This window comes from Mycteria americana, chromosome 1 (assembly GCF_035582795.1).
Source record: "Mycteria americana isolate JAX WOST 10 ecotype Jacksonville Zoo and Gardens chromosome 1, USCA_MyAme_1.0, whole genome shotgun sequence".
Lineage (NCBI taxonomy): Eukaryota > Metazoa > Chordata > Aves > Ciconiiformes > Ciconiidae > Mycteria > Mycteria americana.
In genome coordinates, this window is record NC_134365.1 from 136,443,917 (window position 1) to 136,471,200 (window position 27,284).

General features: G+C 42.0%; 1 protein-coding gene across 5 annotated transcripts in view; it reads left to right on the top strand.

The window, feature by feature from the left end:
- The first annotated feature begins 4,848 nt into the window (after positions 1 to 4,848).
- SCML2 (Scm polycomb group protein like 2) overlaps positions 4,849 to 27,284 on the top strand; it is a 78,509-nt gene continuing 56,073 nt past the window's right edge. For 4 of the 5 annotated variants that reach the window (XM_075521666.1, XM_075521685.1, XM_075521693.1 and 1 more), the window contains exons 1-2: positions 9,750 to 9,848; positions 23,936 to 24,043. In XM_075521666.1, coding sequence (XP_075377781.1) covers positions 24,022 to 24,043 — 22 coding nt within the window. In that variant the 5' untranslated portion in view covers positions 9,750 to 9,848; positions 23,936 to 24,021. Of the gene's footprint in view, positions 4,903 to 9,749; positions 9,849 to 23,935; positions 24,044 to 27,284 lie in introns of those variants that run through there. The other variant, XM_075521675.1, reaches the window with a different exon arrangement.

Here is a 27,284-nt window from a genome sequence, read left to right on the forward strand (position 1 = left end):
GCAGCTGTCAGCTGCAAAAGAAAAACCTGAAGGGATGCTCCCTATTTAAAATTATCTCTATTATTATCATCATAAGATGGTCAGGCCTCTTTTAAACTCTACAGGTCTACTCCTTTGTGATATCCTCTTAACTCTTGATAGCAATGTTATATTGAGGTAAGGGGTTTCATAGATTATTCTATTTTAACTCTTCACATTTCCTCATATTCAAGTTCAGTGTATGTTCTTATGTTTGGAATGAAAGACTATATGAGTTTACATTCTTTGTATTTTTTTCCTTTTTTTAATATTTATTTATTGCCCCTCATTCATCTCTACATTAAGCAGCCCCATGTATATGGTCTCTCCATGTACAAAAGTCTCAAGAGAATTTCTAAGTTGTTTCACCTGTTTTGGAAATAATTTTATTTGCATTGTTTTGAGATGGAGAGGATAAAACTAAACACAATAGAAAATATACCTCTGATTTAAATAACGCTTGTATATTGTCAGTGTTATTTTCGAGGTTGCTTATAGGCCTTTCTTGATAATGATCCTTTTATGCAGACAATTCCAAAGCGTAGCAGGATTTGCCTTAGGGACCATTGGCATCTTTGACCCTTTGTTTGGAAATGTTTGAAAAAAATACCTTAGGCAGAGAAAGTATTCCTAACAAGTTCCTGAGAAGTATCTGTTTTGCCTAAGAGTGAGTGCATATTATTTTAGCAGTTCCACCATTTATTTTAAAACTCTCTGAATGTAGCATTTAACCCTGAGGACTTGTACTTCACTTTATCCTGCTGTTTCAACACCTCTCCCTCCGATCCCTCAATCTTCATCTTTACTACCTGGAGGTAGAACAGAAATGGTGTAGGGCTATTCTGACATTTTCTTACTGTTTCTACCCTCCTTCACACCTCAACTTTACTCATATTCTCGTATTTTTAACAAAGAACATTTATATAATCTTTTTTTTTTAAATATGTAACACAAGGGAAAATCTTGTTAAAATGAAAAGCTAGCTAAAATAGTTGAAAAGCTTCATTTCTTCACCCAAATGCTGAAAGCTGAAGGTAAGGTGGTATATATATATATATAAGAATATATATATCTTTGTAAGAAATACTTCAACTGCCATATCATTTCTTATACTGACAAACTAAACTATGTATTTGTTGAAAGTATTTCATGGTAATGTTTTGACACAGAGAAAAGAAAACCCCATTACTTCTATGTACTGCTGATTTGGGGCTGTCTATTATTAATTCAAACAGTTGCCTTGGGAAAAATAATCCTTACTTATGAATATTAATGAGAACGCTCCATTTGGCACTCTTATTCTGCTCCACAGCTTGAGATGTTCCCTGTCCCTCCCTTGCTCGTTCTCATTGCTGCGCAGATGAGGTGCAGCCCCAAAGGAGGACAGGGACGGGTGGCAGGAGATGAGCACTCTTGCCTTGCAGAAAGGGAAAGACAGAGGTGCTGGCAGCTGCTGCTTGTGCTCCTGGCCCTTGTCCTACCCCCTTTCCCCAGCCACCTGCCCTTTCGCTCTCCCTCCACGCTCTCCAGCAAGGGTACACCCTGGGGTCTTCTGCGCTTGGTGGGGCTGCGTCCCCAGAAAGCTGAGAAAGGCTGTGCCTGGCAGAGACCCCCGCATGCCACCGGCGCCCGCGCCGCTCTGAAGATGGGTGTCGAGCTCCCTCGTTGGCAGAAGCCTCTATTCCTAATAAAGCCGAATAAACTGAACTATAAATAAATGAATAAATAAATGATTGAGAAGCTGAATAAATGAAACGGCACTTTACGTATTCTGTTTAAACCAAGCTGTTCTGTTTACAAAGAACAGCGTTTTATGGGAAGCAGAAGTCACTGGCATTTGTGAGCTTGCAAGCTGAGAGCTGCAAGCAAGCTGCCTCTGTCATCATTTGAAAACACAACGCTGACAGATCTCTGACTTGACGGTAGCACTAAACAGGATTAACCACTTTGGCATCTCAGGTTTCATTGCACTGAAATGGAAATAAGTGCTGTTCACATGAAGAATGGCATTTGTCATATTATTCATGCCTGCGGTGGCCTCTCATGGTGTACGTGGTCGGTCACATCATGCCAAACAACATACGACTCGAAACTAAACTTTCAAGAGTGCTTTAATGGTGGTATTATCAGTTAATTCTTCTTTTGGTCTTAGGGTACTAATTGAAAGAGATAGCAACCCGGCTCAAACACCCTGATACACCCGGCTTCAAGAAAAGCACAATTTTGGTTTTATTCTTCTGCAGCACATTTATTTAGCAGTTAGCCCCTCACCCACCCACCCCTGGCACTCCCTATCACTTGCATTTCATCCGGGGCATGTTTCCCAAGGGGTACAGCACGAGGCTGTACCCAGGGCTCACACAGCCGTAATTCAGAGGCCTGATTCATTTGATGGCGAATTTGGGATCCCGTTGCCAGCCGGAGCGGCTCCTTTCCGTGGCTCCCCCAGGTCACAGCTGCCGCCCCGCCCCGAAGGCAGCCCAGGCGGTGGCCAGCTTGCGCTGCTGGCTCGCTCCCCCTCCCCGCTCGCCAGCTGGGCTCCCCCTCGCTACCTTGCTCGCTCGATCGGCGTCTTGGCCCCCTTCTGCCTTCCCCTGCGCCAGCAGAGCCGAGGAGCCACGGGAGGCCAAGGAGACAAAAGGAAATGTCAGGGAGCTATCGATAGCAACTGGCAAATCCCATGGCAGAAGTGCTTGGTTCGGTGGCACCACAGAAACCGTACTGGATTTGGAAGCTGTGGGATCACGAGGTCCAAAGGCTGCATATGAGAGAAATTCACCCCTCACATGTACCTGTATGAGCATGCCAGATTGCCTAAAAACACTGGGAGACAACAGTGCGTTTGCTTAAATTTGTTCATTTCCTCAAAGCTTTCCCACAGCCGGAAGAGCTGGATTTTTATTTTTTGTTAACCACCCGGGAGCTGTCAAACCTTGCCAGACGGACCTCCCCACCGCACGCCTGGGACCGAGTTGGGCAGCGACCCCCCCGGACAGCTGGGTAAGCCCCCGCGGCAGGGACATGGCAGCACTAGCATCAACCGCTGGGTTGAAAGGCAGGGATTATTAGCATTTCATCTTGTTTGCTCTCTCTCTTAGGGAAGAGGGTGCTCTATTTTACTTGAATTTCCTTCTCACTTGAAAAGAGCATCCAAAGGAGAAATTTTAGTATATTAATGAAAAGGAGACTTTGCTTTTGTTTGCCAAAATGTGAACCTGAAGTCAGAATAGTTCCTCAGTGGTAACTAAAGAGCTGAACCATTCATTACCCTCCTGTTGGAAGACGCTTGCAGTTCCCCTTGAAGAGATTCATTCTTACCTAGATACGCAGAGAAACCAACTGCATTGAGAGAAAAAGGGGTAAGTTATGCCACCTTCCATACTGTTTTGTGGAGCACCTCAACTGAATGAGAAAAATTAATCATGAATTTTAACTGTTGCAAAATTAAGCGGAATTTGGGTCAAGTGCATTGCTAAAATATTTGTTGATGCATGAGGATCAGTGACTTAGGACGTGTATTATAGCTTTTGCATTTGGCCCCCTAATACAAATCACTGATCTGGATTATTATGACCCAGAAGTAGAAGTTTTGTTTCCTGCTGCTGCTGCTTTATTTCAAATCCCCTGTTTATATCCATTCCATAAAATGTTTTCTCTCCTTTTATTCATGTGTTTTAGACTAGTTGGAAAGCGTCCTACTACAGTTACACAAGTAGTTCTGCTTCACTGAAATTGTTTCCAGTAAAGGGATGATTTTGCTGCCATTCCTATATCCAAACAAAAAAACCAAACGAAGGTTGGATATTTACAACTCTCAAAATAGGATATTTAGAGCTAAAAGTTCTGAAAACGTTTGATCCACAACATTTCAATTCAAATACAATGCAATTTATGTGAAAACAAAGAAAGAAAGGAAGGGTCAAAATGGGCTATTTAGAAACACTGAAACCATTTCCATTTACTGAAACAGTTTTACTTGGTCAGCTTATGGACATGTTCAGGATTTTGATATTTCAGCTATGGAAAAAATACCATAGAAATGGAAAATACATAGGGAAGGAAAAAAAAATTTCTGTCCAGCCCTGCATATTATTTAGCCAACCAAGAGGCAGCCTGAAGCTCCAGGGAGCTTGACAGATGTCAGGAAAAGAGCCCCCTCATCACTTCAAATTTTATCTTTTTTGGTATTACCATTCTATTGCAGGGTTTTGGCCCCAACATTTTGGGAGTAAGCATTTTTTTCTTCTTTTGGCTTGCCACTGTGCAGGAAGCACTCACTTTAGGTAATACAAAACCAAATAAAACAAATCTGTTTTCCCTTGCTGGGGTGATTTTAATCACTATTTGTCAAATGGCAAAAGATTACCCATAGCTTAAGTGTATCTTACCTGAAATTGGTTCCTCACTGCTTTTTCCCTGCTACAAATCAATTTCTAACTAATACAGCAAAATATTTTAACAAGTTGCATGGCCAATATTCTGTTCCCACTTATTTCTGTGAGCTTCCTGTACCTCAGAGAAGTTATTTTCAGTTTTGCAGCCATGCAAATGAAAATAACATAACTCCTTTTCTTTCAGTGTTACCAGTTCCTACATGCATGTCTAAACACCTTATGTATATACTGTAACGTTATAGCATTAAATGAAACTGCTTCAGAATGTCTGAATATTTTTACTTAATATAGTTTCAGTGAGTGTTCTTTACACTTGTCATCTGTAATTATTCCTGTTCTTAATCTACACAGTTTAAAAATTGTGAAGGAGGTGATGGCATTTCCTACAAGCAAGCAGAAAAGAGAAAAAATGAAAATAAGATGTTATTAAAAGAATATGTCATTGTTGCACTTCAGGCCTTGAAGGACTTCTCAGGCTGTTCTGGAAAAGGTAAACTTCATTCTTGGGAAAGAACAAAAAGTTAACTTGCTGTCAGATAAAAATCTACAATTTCTGTTGAATTCACATAACTGAGAGTAGAAGGCAGACCCATTTATGTCTAAATTATGGCTCTCTTCAGGTAGTGAAACTGTGCATCCTCTCGTGTATCTATAATATACTTGGTTACATAGGACAATCATATTGTGACAGCTTGAAAGAAGGAGGACTCAGAAAATAGGAAGGCAGTTTGAAATTCTTATTGAAACAATTTATTTTCGGAAGCTAGCAGCATGCTCATTGCAGAAACAAGAAAATCCTTTCCCTGAGGACACTGATACTTTCCAATGGCCTTAGAGAAAGCTCGCACTCATTGAATCGTGTTGCTGGCAGGGCCCATGGAAGGTGGTTGAGTCCACCCTCTGCCCGAGGGCCAGTCTACCTGTGCCAGCTCTGACCGATGGTGCCTAGCTCTTCTTGAAGAGTCTGAGGCTGGAGGCTGCACAACCACCCAGCCAACCTTCCTCCCCATCCTTATCATTTTTATTTTCTAATCTTACTTGCTGTGTTTTAAACCTGTTCTCTCTTGACCCATCCACTATAGAAACGGAAAGCAAATTCATCCTTTTCTCTTTACAGCAGTCTTTCTTATACTTGATATACATTCATATCTGTATTGTATAGCTACGTATGTTATTTTCTCTTCTTCCACTTTCCCTGCTTCAACCTAAGTCCCTGTTGGTTTTTTTTTTAGAATTTCCTTATAGGGCATATTTTATAGATATCTGATGATTCAGATTGTTCTTTTCTGCTCTCTTCATGGGCTACATATTTACTGAAGCCAGACAGACCACAGCTACTGAGCCTTTCTAGGGCTGTGTAAATCAGGCTGTTTCACAAAGAGTCTGTGCTTCTCTTTCTGTATTGTTTTATGTGGTTTGACTTTCTCACTGCAGCCCTCTGACATTGTCCCCTTTGTATAGATTGTGATTCACATAACCACAGATCTTTTTTTTCTTTTTCACATAATTGCAGCTTTTTCCCCTGCAGAACACCCAGTAGTTCCCCCTTTCCTATTTGTACAGCTGATCATATCTGCCTCCACCCAGTAACGTGCACTTATCCCTGTTGAATAGTACCCTCCTTTTTTCAGACCCTTTCTCCAGAGTGTGAAAATCCTTCTAAATCCTACATCTGTCCTCCACCATGCTAAAGCCTCTCAGTTTGGTATAATCTGCAGTTATGTAAACACATTTTCTGACCCATTGGTGAGTTCATTAACATCCTTCTGACAATGAGCCACTTGTACCAGCTCCCTAAATATCTTCATCTACATTGTTTCCCTTGTTTACTTAAAGCATATCATATGAAACCATGTCAAAAAATCTTACTAAAGTGACATCCAACATGACATCCAATGTTTCTTCTCCACTGACAATTCCTCTTACTTTGTTGCAAAAGAGATTAGATATGTTTGACACCCTTTGTTCTTGACAAAGTTGTGTTGGCTGTTACTTGTTGTGTTATAAGTGCTTAAAAATATCTTGTTTACTTGCTCTAGTATCTTTTCTGGGCACTGAAATTAAATAGATTGGTATATAGCTTCCTATTTCCTTCTTTCCTTTCAATAATACTGTTTGTCCCTTTCTGTCCTATAATATGCCTCCACGGGATATTATTATGGGATATCCCTCCAATATCCCTTGTAAATTCTCCAAAATAACCACTAGTAACTGAGATTTAATCAGCCAGTCCTTTAAGTCCAGCTGATGGAAAAGCAGCAAATTTTGTCTGAATAAATTTCTCACTTGGTCCTTTGATAGTCAGGTCTGAAATCCATCTGTTTTCCCAAGTATCAATAATGCCTGATATTTAAAAAAAAAAAAAAATTAGGTGCAAAAATGTTAAGAAGCTTGGCTTTCTCAGTGTTGTCTGTCAAAAACTTTCCACTTCTCTTGATACTGGAGTAATCATTTGCTTGATTCTTTTCCATTTCTGGTAATGTACTTAAAATTATTTAATTTACTCCCGATATCCCTTGCTAGTTGCTGCCTTCATTTTCTGATTTCATGCCTGCACAACTGGGCTACACTTTTGTAGCTTTCCCAAGTAACCTGACCCAGCTTCTCTTTTCTGCATGCTTCATTCCTGTCTGAGGTTCACAAAGAGCTTGTGACAGCCAGGCTGATCTTTTACTGTGCCCCTTACCTCTTCTACACAAATAGTTCACTTACTTACACTCTTAATGTTATTTCTTTGAGGAACTGCCAGCTCTCTTAAACATCTTTTTCATCTGCATCAACCTCTCAGAACATCATATTGACCAGTTGTATGAGTTCATTGGAGTCTACCTCCACAGAATCATAGCATCATTTAGGTTGGAAAAGACCTTTAAGATCATCGAGTCCAGCCATTAACCTAACACTGCCAACTCCACCACTACACCATGTCCCTAAGCACCACATCTACACCTCTTTTAAATACCTCCAGGGATGGGGACTCCACTGCTTCCCTGGGCAGCCTGTTACATCTTGGTTTTATTTTGATGTTGGTGCTTCTTTCTAAAATCATGGAGTTTCCCTGCAAAAAATTGTGAAGCCACATATATATATATACATACATATACATACATATACGTATACGTGTACATACACACAGGTTTATCTCTCTCTTTGTGAAGAACACCAAGAACTTAAAAATTGCCTGGCTTTTCTGACTCAAATAATTTAGTTTAACAGCTATAAAAGGAAATGAAACATGATGGGTGAGTCACCAGAAAACAAGCTCATCATTCTGCTGGAAAATGGAAGCAGGCAGGACTCCTGATTCATTTTGTAATAATTTTGTAAATAAATTGTTTGCTTTACATCAGCTATAGCTCATAGGTGAAGGACACATGAAGGCACTGCGGACCCATTTGGCTCCTGGATTAGAAGAGAGTGTTAAAAGTTTTCTTCTATTCTGCTCTTTTTACTGGTGATGTATCTGTGATCTTGTAGACATTTATTCTTACATCTGTCATTTATTTCCAGTTTCACCGCATCAGGGGTCTAAGAAGCAGGATTAATGCTGGCTGGGCTTCCTGATTTCAGTCTCCTGGGAAAATTACGAGCAGGTAGAGGACTGCGCCAGTTCACGTTTGACAGAATCTGCAACAGTAGCTGTAGAAACCAACGGCAGGGTGTCCCACTGGCTCTCGGGGAATGAATTCCTCAGATATTATATCTAGCGCTGGCTTGGGTTTAAAGGATATCTTTAAAATATGTTTTCTATTCCTCCATGTCTCCCAAGGACTTATTCTGTGACACTTGGGACATTTCTATATCCTTCTCTATAATGCACATGAGCTCTCGTTTTCCTGCAAAAGTTCAATATGACAGAAAGGGGAAAATATTTCAAATTAAGCAGCATCAATCTGCATCGGTTATGAGCATACCACACGGCTATAAAGATTTTCTGTAAGCATATTTCAGTATTTCTCTGGTATATTTTTAATCACTTGGATTAGCATATGTTTACTCATTTCTCTCATGTTGTCTAAATATTAAATATTTATAATTTATGGCAAGGATTCATTTTCCTTGTTTCTGAAGAACCATTTACTACTTATGAGAGTGCTTGAAATCATGTTAGTAGTAACTTGCAATGTATGAGGATACTGGAGTGGGATGCATTAATTTCACTTTCATATAGAAGAGTTGAAGGGGTTTTGGGTATATATATTTGGATTTCCTTTTTCTTTTTTTTTAATCCCATTAAAAAACCTCCTAAAATCTCACTCTCATGACCTTAGTTTAGTTTTGAATTTCAGATTTCACTTTCAAGTCATGTAAGTAGTGAAGACGAAACTTGGGCATGGAAAGCCCCGAACTTCGGTAGTATTTAAGGGACGATTTCTCAGCAGTTTGATATACTTATGCCTACGCACCTCTTGGGCTCTGAAATAAAATACCCAGAGATTATAAAACGGGAACGTACCCTCCTAAAAAGCGCAGGAAGTACTTTTCAACCGTCGTGCAGTTATTTATGAGCGGGGATCTCTCAAACTGCGTAAAATTTCTCAGGTAGATGTGCACCGATTATAATAGGCGTTATACAGTTGTGATCACGGGCGCATGCATAACGCAGACTATTATTTAACGCAGCTAATTCGGTGTGCGTAGCTGTGCCTCTGCACTGCCGGGGCACGCAGCAGCCGGACGCAGCCGCAGGTGTGGCCGCAGTGCATTGCAGCCGTTGCCTTACACTTAGGGGCAATTCCTTCCCCCCTCACAAGGCGGTCCCGCTCCCAGGACGCAGGACCGCGGAGCCCCGCCGACACCAACCCTCCCCGGCGCCCCCAGGCCTCGCTGCTTCCCGCAGCAGGGGGACGGGGACGTGTGCCGGTGCGGCGGCCGCCGCCCTCCCCGCTACGGCAGGCGAAGAGCAGCTAGGCGCGGGCCGCCGCCTGCCCCGCCGCAAGATGGCTCCGGGGGAGCGGGGCGCCCCTCGCCTCCCCCTGGCCCGGCGAGGGGTCGGCGGCAGGTCTGAAGGCGGGAGGACCGCGGGGAGGCAGCGGAGGGGAACGGCCGGGGCGACGCCGGCCGCGCTGCGCTCGGGGCCGCCTCACGGGCCCCCCGGACGGGCGGCTCAGCCCCTAACGTGCCCACTCGGGCGGGGCCGCCCCCCGCAGGTACGGGCGAGGTGCGGGGATGCCGGCAGCCGTGGGCCCCCACGGCGTGAGCTGCCCCCGGCGAGGGGCGCGGAACCCCGGGCAGCGCCGCGCCGCCGCTGCCGCTTCCCCCCTCGGCGGGCGGAAGGGTGGGCGGCGGGGGGGAGGCCCGCGCCCCCGGTGCCGCTGCCGGGCATGCGCGGTGCCCCCGGAACATGGCGGCGGCGTGAGGCGAGCGACGGCAGGAGCCGCTTGACAGGCGCGGGAGCCGCCGCGGGACGCTGGGGACCCGCTTCCCGCCCGCCCGGTGAGTGGCGGCGGCGGCGGCGCTCCCCGCAGCGGCGGGCAGGGGAAGGGAGGAGCGGGGAGAGAAAGGGAGGCGAGGCGGGGGTCGCGCCCCCTCCCCGGGCTTCCACCGCGACCTCCGCCCGGCGTGGCCGCGCCGGGCGCCGCGAGGGAAGGAGAGCGGCGGCGGCCGCCCCGTCCCCTCGTCCCTGTTCCCTTCCTTCCTTTCCAGGGTGCCTCCGGCTGCCGCCCCTCGCCAGCCTCGCCGCGCTGGTAGGCGGCAGCGTGTCCGGCCGGGGCAGCGCCGGGCTCGGGCGCCGCGTCCCGACCTCTCGGAGCTGCCCGCTCCCCTCCTCGGCGGGCTGGGCTCGGGACCATCGGGACCCCGCCGGTCGCCGAGGCAGGGGCGCAGCCGTGCAGGGTGGCGCGGCGGGAGCCGCTCCCCGGGCGAGAGGCGCGGGGCGGCTCTGCCTCCCGGCACCAACAAAGCTCCTCGGGGGGGTCGCGGTTGCGGGTAGCGGGAGCCCTGGTGAGCAAGGGCGGCACGGGAGGTCCCGGAGCGGCCCAGGGGGGCGCTGCCCTGAGCCGCCGGCTGCCCGCCCCGCCGGTGACTCCGTGGCGGGGCTGCGCCCGGGACGGGCCCCGCTCCCTGCCGCCCGCCAGAGCAGCGGGTCCGGCGGCGTTTGACAGGAGCGCGGGGAGGACACGCCTCCCCTGGCCGGGGCGGCCCCGCTGCCTCCCCCGGCGGCGGCGGCTCCGCGCCCTCCTGGACGGGGCGGCGGGGGTGTCCCGCGGGGCTGCGCCTGCCCCGCGCCCCGCTGCCGCGGCGCCTGGCGACCGCTCTGGCTGGCGAGGCCCTGGGAGAGGGTTGTTAACCTGAAAAACTGGATACGCGCTAAAAATTCCATAGTTCGGAGCGTGCCCTTGTGCTTGGTAAGGGGGCTGGGGGTGCTGCTTGAAGACTGCGCGGTGAAAGGGTGGCCAGTTGGGGGGCACTTGTCGGCTTGCGCACCGTTTATGTTTTCTTTACAGTTAAACTGCATTTATGGCATACGTTGATTGCCGACTTAAAGGAGGTCTCTTGCATGGTGAATCGTCTTCTCGTAGATGTGTGATGGTCCAAAGAAAGTAGTTAAGTATGGTATGAAAAGTTCTGTTCTTCCAGTGGTGCTCATCATCGCTGTTGTTAGCTACTGGGACAAACTGCAAAGCAGGTTGCAATGCTGTAGTGCTTAAACTAATATTCAAGTTAAATTTTATGCTCAGTTGTTCTTTAGCAATAGATGCTTGAAGTGTTTTTAAAAATTTCTGAGTAGTTACTTATTGCAATTTGAAGTTGATGCCTTTCCCTACAGTTATTTTCTGTTTCTTACTGATTAATTAGGCTACAGGAGATAGCCAGAAATAATCCTAAAGCCTAAAAGGTTTAATGAAGAGGTGAAATACTGACATCTTAGTGAGTTCTAATAATGTAAACCTCACTTGTGATTCATGCATATTCTAACTTGATTAAAACTTGAAAAACATAGACTTCATAGATTTGACGGTAGCTTATCAGAGAGTCCTGCGTCCGACTTGTAAACAGCTCTTCAGGTTTGACTGGTTATGAATTTTTTATTATTCAGAGTAGCAGTCTTAAACTTTTGGATTTTTAAAGCTTTCATACTGCATCTTAGTCTGAAAGTGGCAGAGAGAAACGGTCGGTGAGGCAGTCGCTCAGGGTCAGTAACAACTGCAGCACTTGTGCAGATGGGAAGGGTAATGGCAGGAAGGCATTTGCTGTGTTACAGTTATATTTGAAGCTGTCATATGAACATCAGGTAATAAATAGGGGAGTGAACGCATTGTGGTGTGCGAGTTCTCCATGAGCCACCATCAAGTGCTGCTCAGACCGCAGCAATCCACAGCCCACGTGAGCGGGCTCGCTCGCAGTGTGTCCGGGGAAGTTACTTGTACAACCAGGCTGCGTGCTTGGGGGCAGGGGGAGCTGGTTTTCTCCCTTGGGGTATCATAAAACGTAAGTACTGTTTAAGGATGATATTACTGGAACTGATGTAAAGAAAAGTACGTTGAAGACACTTCTGTTGCTACTTTTATTTATGGAAGTTCCACAGTAATGCAAGCGGGAGGCAACGGGGAAGAGTGTATGGTAAAACTGAAGCTGAGACCTGGAAGTACTTGTATGGCTTTTAACTTTAACGTGGTCTGGTTTTGAATACGAAAGTAATGTTTACTGATTTTGTTCAAGACCCAGCTGATGGAGTTGATGCTCTAGTTTTCTGTGTGGTGTAAATATGTAGTAATAGTTGTGTAATAATGTAGCAGTATTTGTGTAATATCTTTCAGGTTGCCTGTATTATATATTTTCATAGTAATGTTCAGATTTGGAAAAAAACAGATTCTGGCTTTTGATTGTGTGTTACAGCTGCAAGTATAAACTACTTTCACAGTAATTAGAAGCCGTGTAGATACACAAATGTGACTGTCTGTAATTCAGTTGTTCTTAAAATTTGGTCTTATATTAAGCATTGATCTTGATGTAGGCAGGTTCAGGGAAGAAGCAATGACAGTCCTCTGAAATATGTTTCCTCAGACTTTGTATATTCTTACTTTGAATGTGCAGATGCCTTTTTCTTTTCTTTGCTGCGGCTGTCCTTGCTGCGTCCAGCTACTGTGCTCTGGTAAGGCAGAGGCATTGTTTTCTGGAGTAGCTGCCTCAGTTCAAAAGAGGCATTGGAGAGTGTTTCCTTTACAAAACCAAGTGTAATTTTGTTTTCGCTAGAGTGAAATTTGTAGTACTGAGAAAGTATTAATTCCAGTCTAAAAGTTGTGTGTATAAAACAGTGACACGGCGTTACTTAAGAGAGAATGTGACAAAGCCCGAAGCAAATGTAGATAGCTCCTTCTGCCCTTTGTACGTGAGTGTTTTTCTCATGATTTTGCCTCATTGTTTTCTTACTATTCCAATGGGATCATGAGCTGTGAGTGAACCATGTTTTTTCCCTTTACTGTTGCAGTCGATCCATGATGAAGGGGATGTATGGGGAGAAACTAAGTCCTCAGTAATTATCCCTTGATATGAAATAGTATCACTAACAGGAAACGACATTTGTCATTAACTGTCCAGGACACTGTAGCTGGCTTTCTTATTCGTCTGGATACACCTACCTCAAAAAAGGATGGGTGAAATACATAGTTATTCTTGCATGTTTTAAGATAATCTTTGAAAATACTGTTTGACAGTCTACGGTAATATTTTTCTAAGTGTAAATATAAAACAAATTGGCGGTAGAGACCGGGACACTGCTTCAAGGAGTCTACACAAGGGAGGCAGTTAACCTACTTCTTGACCTCCACAGTTCTGTTTATTCCCATTTGGAAGAAATAGCCATAGGCACCCAGCCTTAGTGCTTATTGCTTCTTCCAGAGATTAAAATCTTAAATGTAAAGGACTATACTGTTTGTGTTCTTTAAGTGTAAGACATGCAACATAAACGGCCCAGAACGCTGAGATTTTTCTAGCACGTGGGAAAAGCCAGAAAATTCCATATAAAGTTGCTGAGGAGTTTGTAGAGCAGTTTGTAAATATGAAGCAACAGAAATGTTCAACAGAAAATTACTTGTGCTTGAATGTCACAGGTGTTTTCATTGCATGTAGCAGTCCTGGTATTTTTGCAAATACTTCTGATTTGCAGTTTGGCTCAATGTAATTTAAGTCCCAGAATATTTGTTAACATTCTGACATGATTTGGTGAATGATTCTTTTTTACTGTGATTTGTGTTTTGACGCATGACAGTGTTTTACTAATACAATTTGTATGGCTTCTTGGAAGACTTCTTTTAAGGTTCAAGGCTTCTATAATTTGGTGATATCTTGAAGTAGTGGTAGGAAGCTTTAATATTAGTTATATGCAGTTAAGTTTATTTTTGCATTGTAGTGATGACTGATAATGGTGAAGTACATGTGGTGTGTGTGAACAGCTTTACTTACGATGTCTTAAGTGAAGAGACAATTCATTTGCTTCAGGTAAAGCCTCTAAAAAGTGAAACAGTTAAGTCCTTAAATGAGTTGTAGTTTCTTGTAAGAGTATATTTCTGTGCGAATCCTGTTTCTTGTATATGTGCACTTCACGCACCTGCCAGCTGACTTGACCTGTGTAGGCAATGGGGGCTGAGGGTGCGCACCCAGCTCCTGCCGCCCCTCGCTTCTGCAGCAGTGGTGGCCATGGAGCAGTAATGCTGCCTCTTGCTCCTGGAAGCAGCAAGAGATGACTTGGTCAGTGACCAGCTCAGTCCACATGTGCGCGCGTGTGTGCATACAAACGCCTTGCGTTGCTGAAAACTTGTATCCCGTATCTGTGATCCCTTCGAGTATGTCTATTAATTGCCTTGCGGGATGGGCAAGGGGACTTTGTGCCAGCTGCTGCTGGGAATAGGACCTTGTGAGACAGTCTGTTCTTGTACCAGCCAGCTGAGGCTGCAGCAGTGGAGGGGTGGCTTCAGGTATCGAGCCAAGAGTGAGCAGGCTCCCCTTTTATCTGCAGCAGGTGTATAGACAAAAAGGAACCGGTGCATAAATGGTGATGATGACCCTCAGAGGTACTTGTATCTCTTCCTTCTTAGTCTTTCTGCTTAGTCAGCAAGGGCATAGATCTGGAGAAAAGTCAGGAGCTGCATCGCAGCCATTCAGAAAGGAGCAACTGCCTTTGCAAGCCACCTTATCTCTTTTATTTGGGCTTGCTCTGATACTTTCTCTTGTCACAGTGGATATTGGGCACAGGTACATACAACTAGACCATTTGTAGTAGAGGGGATATACTATCTCCTACCCTTAGCAACTCTCCTCCCGAGATCCCTGTCACAAAAAGTAACAGCTTTAGTTTCTATGTCTTTGGAATAGGACCAAAAAATCCAGTATTTTCTTGTTTTGGATCTAAATGAATTGAAGAAGTATACACTTCTTCTTTGTGATGGTTAAGTTACATGTCTCTCTTATTTCAGCGGTGTAGGTTCATGACTGATTCATAGTTCTGGACTGTAACAAAGGTGCCTGCTTTATGGGTAGTGTTTGATCGTTTTGGAACCAAATTGGTGCAATACTAAGTGTGTGCTTATTGTGGTTGTTCTATGTGCTCTCTTCATGCCTTTCAGAATTACTTGCAGAGCCTAATATCAAAGTCTTTCTGAAATACTAAAAAGTTTAACAGAATTTTAGTGCTCTTCCATTTGTTTTAGCAGGGGGATAGCCATTCTGCTCCACAGGGAAGATGCTGTCTAGATATCTTATGTCCAAACTAATCCTGAAGTACTTTTTCTTTTTCAGATTTGTTAGAATAATGTTATATGTAGCTTAAGTATGAACAGTGTTTTGAACTGATATTTTTTACCCATAAATGGTGTATTTTCTGTGCAGCTCCCCATTTGTATGTTGTCATCTAAAACCAAGCAAGACATTACATTAAAGGTAGATGTCCTGGTTAAATTATTTGGTTCTAGGCCTTCAGCTTCACAAATCAGGTCGAATTCTATTTAAAATACCAAGGGAATTCAGTCTTTTCATGAAAGGGATGAACTACTTTGATGGAAATCTAAGTCTGTTGTCTTCTCAAGGTAATACGATATCCCTTTTAGCGTAGGGCAAAGACAAGGATGAACCTTTCATCATCTCTAGCATACATTAGTTCAGGGAGCATCTGAAGTTTATAAAACCTACAAGAGGGTAGCACCACTTTAATGAGGTGCATACCTAAAATGAAGCATGTACCATTATTTATGTACGGTATGGAATCTATCAGAGATTAACGCAGGAAGGTTCAGTGGAAGGAGTGCAATTCTTGGGGCACTTTTAAAAGCCCATTTAAAAAGCACAGTTTGTAAAAGTGAGTCTTGTACGTGGAGGAATGTGAAAGGGTATCAGAGCTGCTAAATTTGGTGGAACTCCTTATTGCCACTATCGTCTGTCAGGGGCTCAGAGATTAAAAGGGCTGTAGCATGTTTGATGGCACTTCTCATACCAAATCTCTTGTATGTGTACCCTGCACTGGAGTGCTATAAAGAGGCAGACAGCGGTTTTCTGGGAAGGTCAGAAGATACGTACGGGTTTTAATCACGAAATAAACAGTGTTATAGTTAGCTGGAAAACTTTGTATGTGGTGTGTAATTTTTTTTCAGCTTGTTGTAGGAAAATGCTACCCAGGTCCTTGTCTGAATATTCTCCCGTGCTCAATGGTGTAAGCACTGGGTGGAGGAGGGAGCGGGGATCACCTCCAGAAAGGTGATCTGCAGAAAGGGAGATGCTCTCCCTCTGTCCTGGAGCTGCACACAACCAGTGACGGCTGTGCAGCTGTGCTGAGGAAGAGGTGGAGGAGGTTGCCCTGTAGCACCCTGTTTCACCTGTTTTTTTTATAATCGGAAAGTTGTCCTGGGAAGTGGGGAAGAGAGATATGGACTTGCTGTGGATGTTCCTGATGCTTTGGGCTTTTCACCTTCTTCCATTTTTGAAGAGTGTGGCAAATACTACAGCTGAACATTTGCAGCTGTCTAGTTCTCCCAGCACTTAGGAGTTGTCTTGTCTTTTCTGACCTGTTAGTACTTTGTTAGATGCCGAAATGTTTAGCAGCACTGAATGGTCCCTATGAATGCTTGTCCAAACAGATGGACAGATATTTTTGGTGGCATCTGCTTGGAGGATGATCTCCCTCCTTTGTGGAAGGGGTTTAGAGAAGGATTTTCCTTTTTAGTTAGAGAAATAACAAGTTGGGGAAACAGCACAGCCATCAGTACCAGCAGCACAGGTGAGCCCAGTGTGGGGATGTGAGTGTGCCTGGAGACCGCAAGCAGCTCTCTGGGGTTTTCTCCCTTCAGAAACATCCTCTGGAAGGGGGAGCTATCCGGACATTGCTTAATGGTTTATTTAGTTCTGGTTGGTTTGGTTTTGCGCACTGATTAGACACTGGTATGTGGGACCAATGTAGTTGTCCCCTTACATAAGCCAGGGAACATTGTGGTGTGTTGCAGCAACAGATAGATGCAGTGAGACAAGTTCTGTCTTTGTTAATATACAGTGGCAGGGAGTCCCAGCCAGCATTATGTTGTTTGGATTCTCAAGTGGGGAGAGTGAAACAGATACTTTAAGCACAGGAAGAGGATGGGAGCAGAAGTGTGTTGCTGCTGGCATTGAGTACAAGCAAGGGGAGGCAAGTGTGTTGCTCTGAAACAAGCTAACTCCACCTGGGGTGCTGGCAGCAGACTGATCCTATGCAGAAATGTCCCAAGATTGTTCTCCATGCCTTCAATGGAAAAAAAAAATAATTGTGCACTCTATTTGACTTTCATAGATTTCTGCATCAGACTAAAGGTGCTTATGTTTCTCTGGATACTCTGTTGCATGAATAAAAATCTGGACCACAGGGATGGATTTGCGGGCTATGCGGTACGTGGATTGCGCTATGTTAGATCATATCTAAACCGAGCTTCCACAGTCCTTTTCAAGTTTGGAGGCAATGTAGATGGGAGGAAGCCAAAGTTGCCTAAGAGCTTGTAAAATCCCTTTTCCACCATCCCTCCTCTGCTTGTCTTTTCTCCCCCTTGTCCACTTATGTACACATACTCTCTCTGACTGCCGCTTTTAAAGCTGTGGTATTGCTTGTTGTCTGCCAAAGACAAGCACAGAAAAGCTCTATAGGGATCTCTAGCATCTGGGCATCTCTTACTATGTTTGCAACAGCAATTTCTTTTCTCCCTTACCTGCTGTATTTACACTGTGCTAAAAGTATGCTCGGTGCCTCACAGAACAAATAGTTTGAGAGCTCTCTTCTGTGTCAAGGGAGGCTGAGCTGAAGGCAGAGGAGATGTATCTGGTGTAGAGAGAATTTCATGCAGGTATGTAGCTCTTAGCCAGTGCTAATCATACAAAATTGTTGGGGTTTTTTTGGTGCATAATGTAATTAGTTTGCTTTATGAAAGAAATTTGAGTTAGGCATTTGAACAAAGCCAGGTTGAATAATGATGATGAATGTTTTCAGGAAGAGTACTCCAGGCTCGAAGGGGGAAGTGGAAAACAGCACAGAGGTTTCAGTGAGTTGAATTCACCAAAATGTTTAAACAATTTGTCGAGCTCTTGCGCTACTGTAGATTACGTGCTAGTAAACTACTAAAATGGGCGGTTTTACTTTAGATAGAAATGTAAGCGCTGTAAGCTGTATTTTTTATTTATTTGAATATAATATTAAAATACCCTTTCATGTGGGAAGACTGGCATTTTAAGAATATTTGAAGCTGTTAATGGCCAGTCAGCCACTTTGCTGAACTGCTGACTTCACACATACCATTTCCTTTTTCAGGTTTTTACAACCCCACATCTTCTGACTTTTAAAGCAGGCTGGGGTGGGGGGAAGAGGAGAGAAGCTATTTTTATTTTCCACTGGTAGCCATAGAGCAGCTCTAAACTTTAATTTTTAAAATTACTGTCAAATAAGTAAATGTTGACTCTACATGACATAAATTGTTTCTGTTGTCCATTGATACGAGCTATGCTGTTTAATTTGGAGACCTTACTTTTCTGCTTTTCTCATTTATAAGTGTTTATTTTCTTGTTTCAGGAATTTTTTTGACAAATCTTTGGTCTGAACCTTGTTACTGTTGCTCTTTAAAATACACAATGCCTTGCCCTGTACTGAATAATACACTTAGTACGGTTCAAGAGTTTAGAGAGATTTTTGTAGTCTTGAAATGTATGACTTACTGTAATTACAGTTGCTCATATTCTAAAGCAGATCATAAACTTACCTGGAGAGAGGGCAGAACATTTACAGGCAGTATTTTACTGCTGACAGCTTAAAAGTTTGTTTATGCTAATCACTTAATAAATAGTGAGCAGTGCACTGTTGGTGACTTTCTGAGGAATTTTGCAAGTGCAGAAAATTTCTTCTTGATGTTAAAGCAAATGATATTACAAAATGATATTTGTAAAGCACTAAGTACCCACTCTCTTCCTTTAATAGCTTAAGAAATATTCAAACTTAGTTGTTGTAATAATACGTATGGCTAGCTAATATTTGCTCTTTTGAAAGCCTGTAAATTTGACAAAAGCCTATCTCTCCTAGCTTTTTTTTTATCAACTAGAAGACAAGGTATTCAGATGCATTAGCTCATTAGAAGTGCTGCCGTATGAAAACATGGAAGTTTAATTTCCTTTCATTGAAAGAATCTCACTTTTTTTTTTTCCTCCCCAAAGAATGTGAACTAAAAGAGATTCCAACTTGGATCAAATTTCTTGTCAGAACACTGACTGATTATGTATTTGTGTGCATAAATGAAAGACCTGATCTTTAGGTTTTGTTTTAAAATCATATATGTGTAACGGCTAAATAATACTGATTTTACAACTATAAAGCTTGTGTTACATTTTATAATCTTTTGATACATTTGTGCAAGTGTAAGTTGTGGTTTGTGGTTTTTTTTTCCTTTTAGCCTTTGAGATCTTTCTTTTCTATAATGATGCCACAGTATGCTCTAAAAGGTGTAAACTGATTATCTCTATTACAGAAATAAGGAAGTGTATGCTGTTGTGTCTTGAAGTATACTAAATGAGTCTACACACTGGGTAACTTGCTGGAAAGTAAATTTTCAAGTACTGGAAATTTGGAAGTATTGCATGTTATAGAAATACTCCTTTTAAGTCTTACTCTCTGTATTTGCCTCTTTTCAGCCCCTTAAAGACTTGTGAAAATGGTATGAAGTAGGGTTTTTATTTAAGAGATAACAGATGAATGGATGATTAGGTTTAAGAAAAGGTATTCCAGATTCATGAAGGATAACTTTGAAGGAATGCAGTTCACTTTCAAAAAAAGTCTTGTTTGGGAAGTGTTTTTCAAACGCTTGTTTGGGAAGCGACTGGTGCCTGTAAGTACATTTTACCCGCGTGTGGAAGCTGGAGTGGGAACCGTGGCTGCTGCACTGTGTGTCGGTCCATGGAGGAGGCTGTGCAGGTCCTTTTCTTGAAGGGCCCTCTGCAGTGTTGGCCATAACAAATGGGAAGAAGGAGGAGAGGAGTGGTAACAGGGATGGGAGCGTGGTGATACTAGCCAGCATTTGTAACTTGTGGCTCTTACGTTACTAAAGCTAGCAGCACATGAACACTGGTGGTGAAGGCAAATGTAGGACTTGTACATATGAAAGAGTTGGGGGGGAATATTTCTTTGCTTACGTTGCGCCTATTCTCTGTCTGTAACGGGTTTTGCTGTTCAAACTACGCGTAATTCTTTTCCCCCCTCGCATATGGAAATTTGATCTGGGAGCATTTGTAGAAGAAAAAGAATGAAGAAAGAGAGGGGCAAGTATAACTCCTTGTTCAGATTGTGCCTGAAAAAGTCTGCCTGTGTTTCAAGCTAAAATTAAGAATAACTTAATCGATGCTTCAAAACAGAAGTTTTGTGAGATTCCTCTTCTGCGCTGTGTACCTGTATAAAAGAATAGCCTCATTCCTTATCCAGCAGAGGCTGCCCATTAGTGACTGTCCCTTCCTCCCTTGAGGACAGCAGCGATGAGGTCTGAGTTACTGCATTTATATCAGTGGTGGGGTCAAAAAGCTAACTGGCTCTAAAATTGGTATCTCTGTCTTACCTCTCTGAGCCTGAGATGCAGAGTCGTTGACACAAAAACCTTAATCTTTTTGGTGGGTACTAAGCCCACAATCTACTGGTTGCTTAGGCTTCTTTTAAATGTTATATTTATCACCATAATTTTGTGCTGTTTATTTTTATGAGTGGACATGCTGTCAAGATAAACTTGCACTGGGAAGCCCTAAATATGCAGAATTTTTTCAAGACATTCAGCTTGCTTGAGTGCCTGGCTTACAGTGAGAAGGATAATGGAGATGCATAGCAGGCAAAACAAGAGGATGATATTGACGTTTTCTGTAGAATACTAGCTTCTTTGAAATACAGCAATACATGTCCTTTGAGTAATTCTTTCAAAATGAGAAGAGCAAAGTTAGACAGGAAGAATGTTTTCCATCCTGTTTTCTGATGCCCAATATTATGTAGTAGCAATGCAGAGAGCGCGAAGGCTTAGGCTTGTCTACTAATATACTGCTTTCTGACAAAGGGCTCGCACAGTGGGAGGTGGCTAGTAGAAGTGATTTGGGGATTAACAATAAAAACTTCAATAAGGAATTAAAGGCAGATGAATGTTTTCCACCTGATTTTTAAAAACGTAACTGATGTAAGGGAACCTAATCAGCTAAATAATAAAACTCAGTTTACAGGATGAATTGAGGTGTAAGTGATGTAAATAATACAGTTCATGAGTGTGGAGATCCTCCACAGCTCTTCAAATTAGAGATATTTTGATGATGGATCCAGTGTTATCCTAGGTTCATGGATTTTTTTTTTTTTCCTCTCTCTTTTTTCGTTTTCTTTTTTTTTTTTTAAATTCCCTTAATTTACAGCAAACAGTTTCTCCTTGGTGTACGATATGGATTCTGTACTTCCACATTCCCTAAATTGGTGGGTTTTGGGTGTTTTGTGTCTGTGACTGACAATCACTATGCTTAGCTTAGTTTTTGTAACTTTGTTTTTCATTCTGCCTCTTTGTGCATTCTAAAGCCATTACGCTTCAGCCTTGCCACTGCATTTCTTTGTTTGCTTGTATATTCCTGACCTTGTTTTGTTTCATTTTTCCCCTTCATTTCTAGAAGCTGCTAGATGAATTTCTTAACCCGGGCTTTCTGTATCACTGACTCGGCTTGCTTGCTGAGGTGCACATAGAATGCCTTGAGCTCTGTCCTTTCTATGTAATTTTGTCAAAACTGGAGGTTTCTTCCCTGTATTTGCTGGCAGTTTCCGTCTCTTCTGTGGCGGGTGTGCTGTGGGTTGAGCCAGGCTGGTGATGGTGAGTGCAACGTAAGAGGACTTTTTCTTGGTTAGCAAAGGACATAACTGCCTTGCTTATGGTTTGTCGCTTAATTACGCAAGGCGATGGAAAGCTCTTTCCTAGGTCTGCCCCTGCAAAATAAGTTACCCTTTATTTCAGACTAACCCCGCTCTGTTTTGGAGGTAACTGGTTTTAATTTTGCTATAATCCAGCAGCATGCAGCGGTTGTTAGAGGCTCAGAAATACTGTTCTTGAATGTTTTCTGTGACAAACAGCACTATCTACAATCTAATTAATAGTGACTCTTAAATTGAATACTGTAGGTGTAACTGGGTTTTAAGTAGCACCTCTTCAAAATAGTAATATGTTGTATTTCTGCAGTTGTGTTTGCCCCATTTCAAACAGCCCTTTCAGAACTTTCAGTTGTCTTATATTTTTAACAGGCTAGTGGGCATGCTGTAAAATAGCCTATCTGGTACAACACAAGCTAATGAAAAGCTGGAATCCTTTTTATGTTCTGACAGACACTCCGGTTGTGCTAAACTTGATGACTATCACTGCGGGGTTGGAATCTTTATTACTGCACCAAGTGCAATCTGGTACTTGGAACAAAAAGATAAAAACCATGCACTGTTTTAAAGTAATCTGTAAAAACAGTTACTTTGACTCTGCATCACCTTTCACGATTTATTACTCGCAGCGGAAAAGCTTTGAATTTTTGGGGGGAGTCTACGAAAGTAGCAAGTATTTCAAATTTATTTGATGGCTTAAAAGGATTTCTATTCTTAATCCTGATGATCACTTATGCTATGAATGCTATTGTGTAGCAAAACCTGCTTATTTTATGTTAGTATTCAGTTTTATTTATAACTGCTTTCAAGTCTCAATCTTGAGAGTTTTTTGTAATAACTGTCCAGCATGTTCACACATGGCACACACACACTGAATGAATTCTTCAGTCATTGGCATTTTTAAAACCATATTTAATTAGTTTTAGCCATGGGACTTGCACGGTATAAAGTTTTCATCATGCAGTCCATCACCATAGTGTGCAAGTTCCTAGAAATTTCACTGAAATGTCACAGTTTCTGGAAAATACTTAGCTGTATGACACCTCTCTTGTTATATGCGATATATATGTGTAATTATACTTGCATGCTAAAGACAAAAAAATAAGATTCAAGAAATTCCAAGTAGATACCTTGCTTTTTAAGTATTATTCCTTTTATGTAATACTGGAAAGGTGTAGCTTCTAAAAATGTTACCTTTGGCAAAATTAATCTTGGAAAAAGTGTGCTCATATTTAAATTTAAAAAAAAAAATCTCAAACTTTTGATGATGTCAACTTTAACCTCATGGGAATTCCTTGAAAGGAAATGGTCAAAGAAGATAATTCAGAAATTTGAATGTATTTTTACCCATTATTACTTGAACAGTGAATGGAGAAGGATAATAAACTTGCTGGCTTTGTTGCTTTGAGGCTAAAGAGCTTCAAATGAGTTTGACTTGAATTGAACACAGTCAAAGTTCCAAAAACTGGATGCTGGAGTAGAAAATCACAGTAACACACACACAAAATAAAGCTTGTTTTTGCTGTGTTACAATGGCTTAACTAATTTGGCCCTTCTAGTTTCTAAACCCTACAAGAATATGGCTTGCTGCTTTTATCTGCAGTTAGCGTTCCCCTAACAGGTTCTCTCTGCTCTGTTACAAGCAGTAGTGGGCAGGGGTATCAGTGAGCACTTGGGCCTTTGTGTAGATTTCTTACATCTGTGTTTTGTTCCCTCTTCCACTGTAGTTGTGAAAGATAGTGTGTTTTACCCAAAGGTGTTTAAATTGCGGATTTTTAAACTCTGTGCAAGTGAGGCATGGCAAGTGGGTTACACATAAAAGTATTTCTTCCATTTTTCAGTAATATTTGTTGGGGTGGAAAAGGAATAAAGCATTTTGTATATCTATCTTTGTATTAGAAATCCACAGAAAATGCAAATCATTATACAATGAACTGTCTAAAACAATGGAGTAAAAGTTTGGGTTCTTCTGTACCCATGCTACTTTGATACAGCCATTGTTTACACGCTGTTCTTCTACAAATAGCTTGTTAAATGTTTGTAACTTTAAACCAGCAAGATAATTATACACCAATACAAAAAAAAAATCCTCCTTTCCAAAAAAAAGAAAACTCAAACCCCCACAACAACCTCCCCCCTAACTTGTTGTATTACTACTCCACAGGAAACTGTTGTGCTGAAAGGAAGAATTAACTGGTCTTTCAACTTCAGCCTTTTTATTGTGAGAGGGAAGATCACAGAAGTGTTACCATGGGGAGAACAGCAGCTAAAGGTAAGGCCTGGTAGCTTTTATCCAAGAGGAAAGAAAATAGGGAACCTGTTAAATTTTCTTTTCGAAGGTGGTGGGTTATTACTTGACAATTACTATACTGTTAGATTAAAGAGGAGAGGTTACAGTATGTATTGAACACAGGTAAGTTCAAACTTCACTTTTTTTAGAGTAAGTATGCTAAATTTGGCTTATCCTCTTGTTCTATACGAGTTCAAGCAATTTTGTCCTATGACAGCCTTGAAGCCATTATACTGCTCTAAAATTGAAGAATGTGTCTAGGTGTGATATTAAATGAAATGTAGTGCTTTATTCTGTAACTGCACATAATTTAGCAGGAGGATAACAAAGTAGTACAAGGAATCAGATTTTACCACAATGAATGGCATTAGCAGCTGTCTTCCACAAGCTCTTGAAGATAAAATGAACATTTTTTTTAAGAAATTCATCCACAAATGCACAGTGTACTATGAAGGTGCGATTTCTGCTGTGTCACATCTGCAGAAGTTAATTGTCAGTTAAGTGCTAAAATAAAGAGTGAGACTTAAAATATAACAAGGGTGTTTGGGTTGGTGAAACAAAGAGAATGTAAAGAGAGAAAGACCCGCTGTCTGATACCAGGTTGCTGGTGCTTTTCAAAGCTTTCAGATGGGTAGCCTTCCCCCATAAAATGCTGCTAACACTTTTGTACTTCTGTTGAGCTTTCCACCTTCAGCCCAAGCTGCTTTATGTGCTTGTGGCTCCCTTGGTAAATAATTGTCTTTTGCTATAGTAGATTTTCTGTAATGGCAGGAGTCATCCATTTAATTGTTGCACCAAGAGTTTATGGAGGAAGTCTGTCCCCTTCTCTTGTAGGTTTTCTGCATGGCTGTTGTCTAAATATACTAAAAGAGACACCCTGTTCTGGGCAGATGAGATAAGAATCCCACTAGGGAAGCACAAAAAGAAGGGAAAGGAGACATTTCATACTCACTCTGTCTTGATATCCTCAACTGTGTGCACTGAGGCTTGGTGCAGGGTAGCTAAAAAGTGCTCACAACCCTGCGTGGTAGGGAGTGAAGAAGGCCCCTTCCTGAGCAATGGTAAGTCTTGGGCTTGTCCTAGTAAACTTCATCTGAAGCCAAGTAACTGCGTCGCATGGGAAGAGCAAATGTTTCTGTCACCCAAAGGTATTTCACATCCATCAGGAACAGACGAGGGATTTCTTTGAGAAAAGTGGTCTCCTGCCATGTTTTGAACATCTGACAGAGTTTTGAGACTTTAAGGTGGCTAAGAAATAGCTGCAGAAGTCCAAAATGCATGACTGCAAATTGCTTTTTCCCCACATTGGACAGCAAGCAAATAGCAAGTCTTGGAAGATGATACATTGTGCCTCCTCATGTAGCACACCATGCTGTGGTACAAACTAATACTGTTGACAGAGGTGATGCTTGCCCAGCATGCAGATGAAGCAATCATCTTGTTTGTTGAAAGGTTAACTCTTCCCAGAAAGAATTTTCTTTTAAAAGCAGTGGATTTTTAAAGCATCTCAGACAAGCTGGAGTTCATCTTGGGAGTTTGTAAGAGGAACTATACATTGGTCACCAGGATTATCTTTACCAGACCTTATATTCTAAAGGTGCCTTTTCTGATTGTAGTTTTTTTTGGTCATATTCAAAAGCCAGGTAAGATAGCTTTGTCTGGTTTCTTCCTTGTCTTTAATTTCTTGCATGATAGATGTGGTTGCTCTTGCCTGTCTTCTGTTGAGTAATCTTATCAGCAGAAGAATTCTGTGGTTTCAGATAGGTGGGAGTAACGTAAACACATGGAGTTTTGAATTGGTAAGCAGAAAGCACTGTGTTAAGTAATCTACTCTAATCTGGTTTTGTATCTACTGCTTTAGTTTATGAGATGTGCTGTAGAAAAAGTGTTAGTTGGCGAACAATCGGATATGCTGCTTTTGTAATTCTAGTACGTGCTGTATTCTAATCTTGCTACCTAGAAGAAAACAGTCTTGCACAGGGTTTTGAAAATAAGTATTTAGCCTACATGTATTATAGGCTAAATGTGTATATATGTTTACACAATGAATATATAAGCTCTCTATATACTTATATATATTACTATATTTTTAACACTTTCTTTGAAAATGATATCCCGTTCTTTGCTTTTTTTTAAAAGAGCTGAGTAGCATGTGGTCAAGTCCACAGTAGCAGCATTTCATTTTCATTCATGTTTTGACAAAATGATCTAAGACATACTGTGTTTTACAATGGAATTAAACTCAAACTTGTCTCTTTAAAAATGGACTTTATGAAGAGAGGAACATAGATAATGAATTCAACTGACTTGGGTTTTTTTCTGTCACCGTGAGCTTCATTACTCTAGAACTAAGAAGTCTCTCCAGTCTCTAGCATAAAAGTAAAGTTCCTATTTTCAAGTCCACTTTTCAGCTTTGAGGGAGTTAGTCATTGAACATGGCTAGGTGAAGGAGATGAAAAGAAAATACTCTTTGTACCTGCAGAAGTATTTCCCTCTTTTATAACCTCATTTTTGAGGTTTGTCCTCAAAGTTTGACCAAACTGAGGGTCATATGCTGAGGGAGTCATCTTCCTCAGCCCAGTGATTTGACATAAGTCTTCTATGTCTTAGTTTTGTTTTCAGTGATCGTTGGAAACTAAAATTACTAGAATTTAGGATATCAAAATCTCAAATGTAGATTGGTGCACATTAAAAAAACCAACCAAACAAACCATGCATGTATTTCATGTTTATAAAATTGGATTTTAATCTTATTTTCTTTAATGTTGTTTTTAAAAATAATCCATAAGTTCTTATCCACCTTGACTACTGATGTTGGAAGAGGCACGCCAGACCAAAGCATCATCGCAACTGTGAAGTATAGACTGGGGGAAACTCTTCTGAGGTGGTAGTAGCTACAGGGTATCCCATGTGAAAATAGGACAGTAATTCTTATTGCTAGGAGCTTTTCATCTGCTTAGACAAAACACTCCAGATTTGTAGCGGTCTTCCCAACATTGAGTGCTGGAATGCATAAAAGCAAGGGAGCCTTTGAAAACAATCTTTGTTTTATTCAGACTTATTTTTTGGATGCTTCTGCGTGTGCTGGCTGAGTTTTACTTGGGTGTTTTAAAGAATAGATTTCTTGCCATCAAAACCAAGTGATGGTGACGGTGCTTTGGGTTTATTATGAATGAAGATGCCTCCACCTCAGATGAAACAGGTATTTAAACTGCTGTCGAGG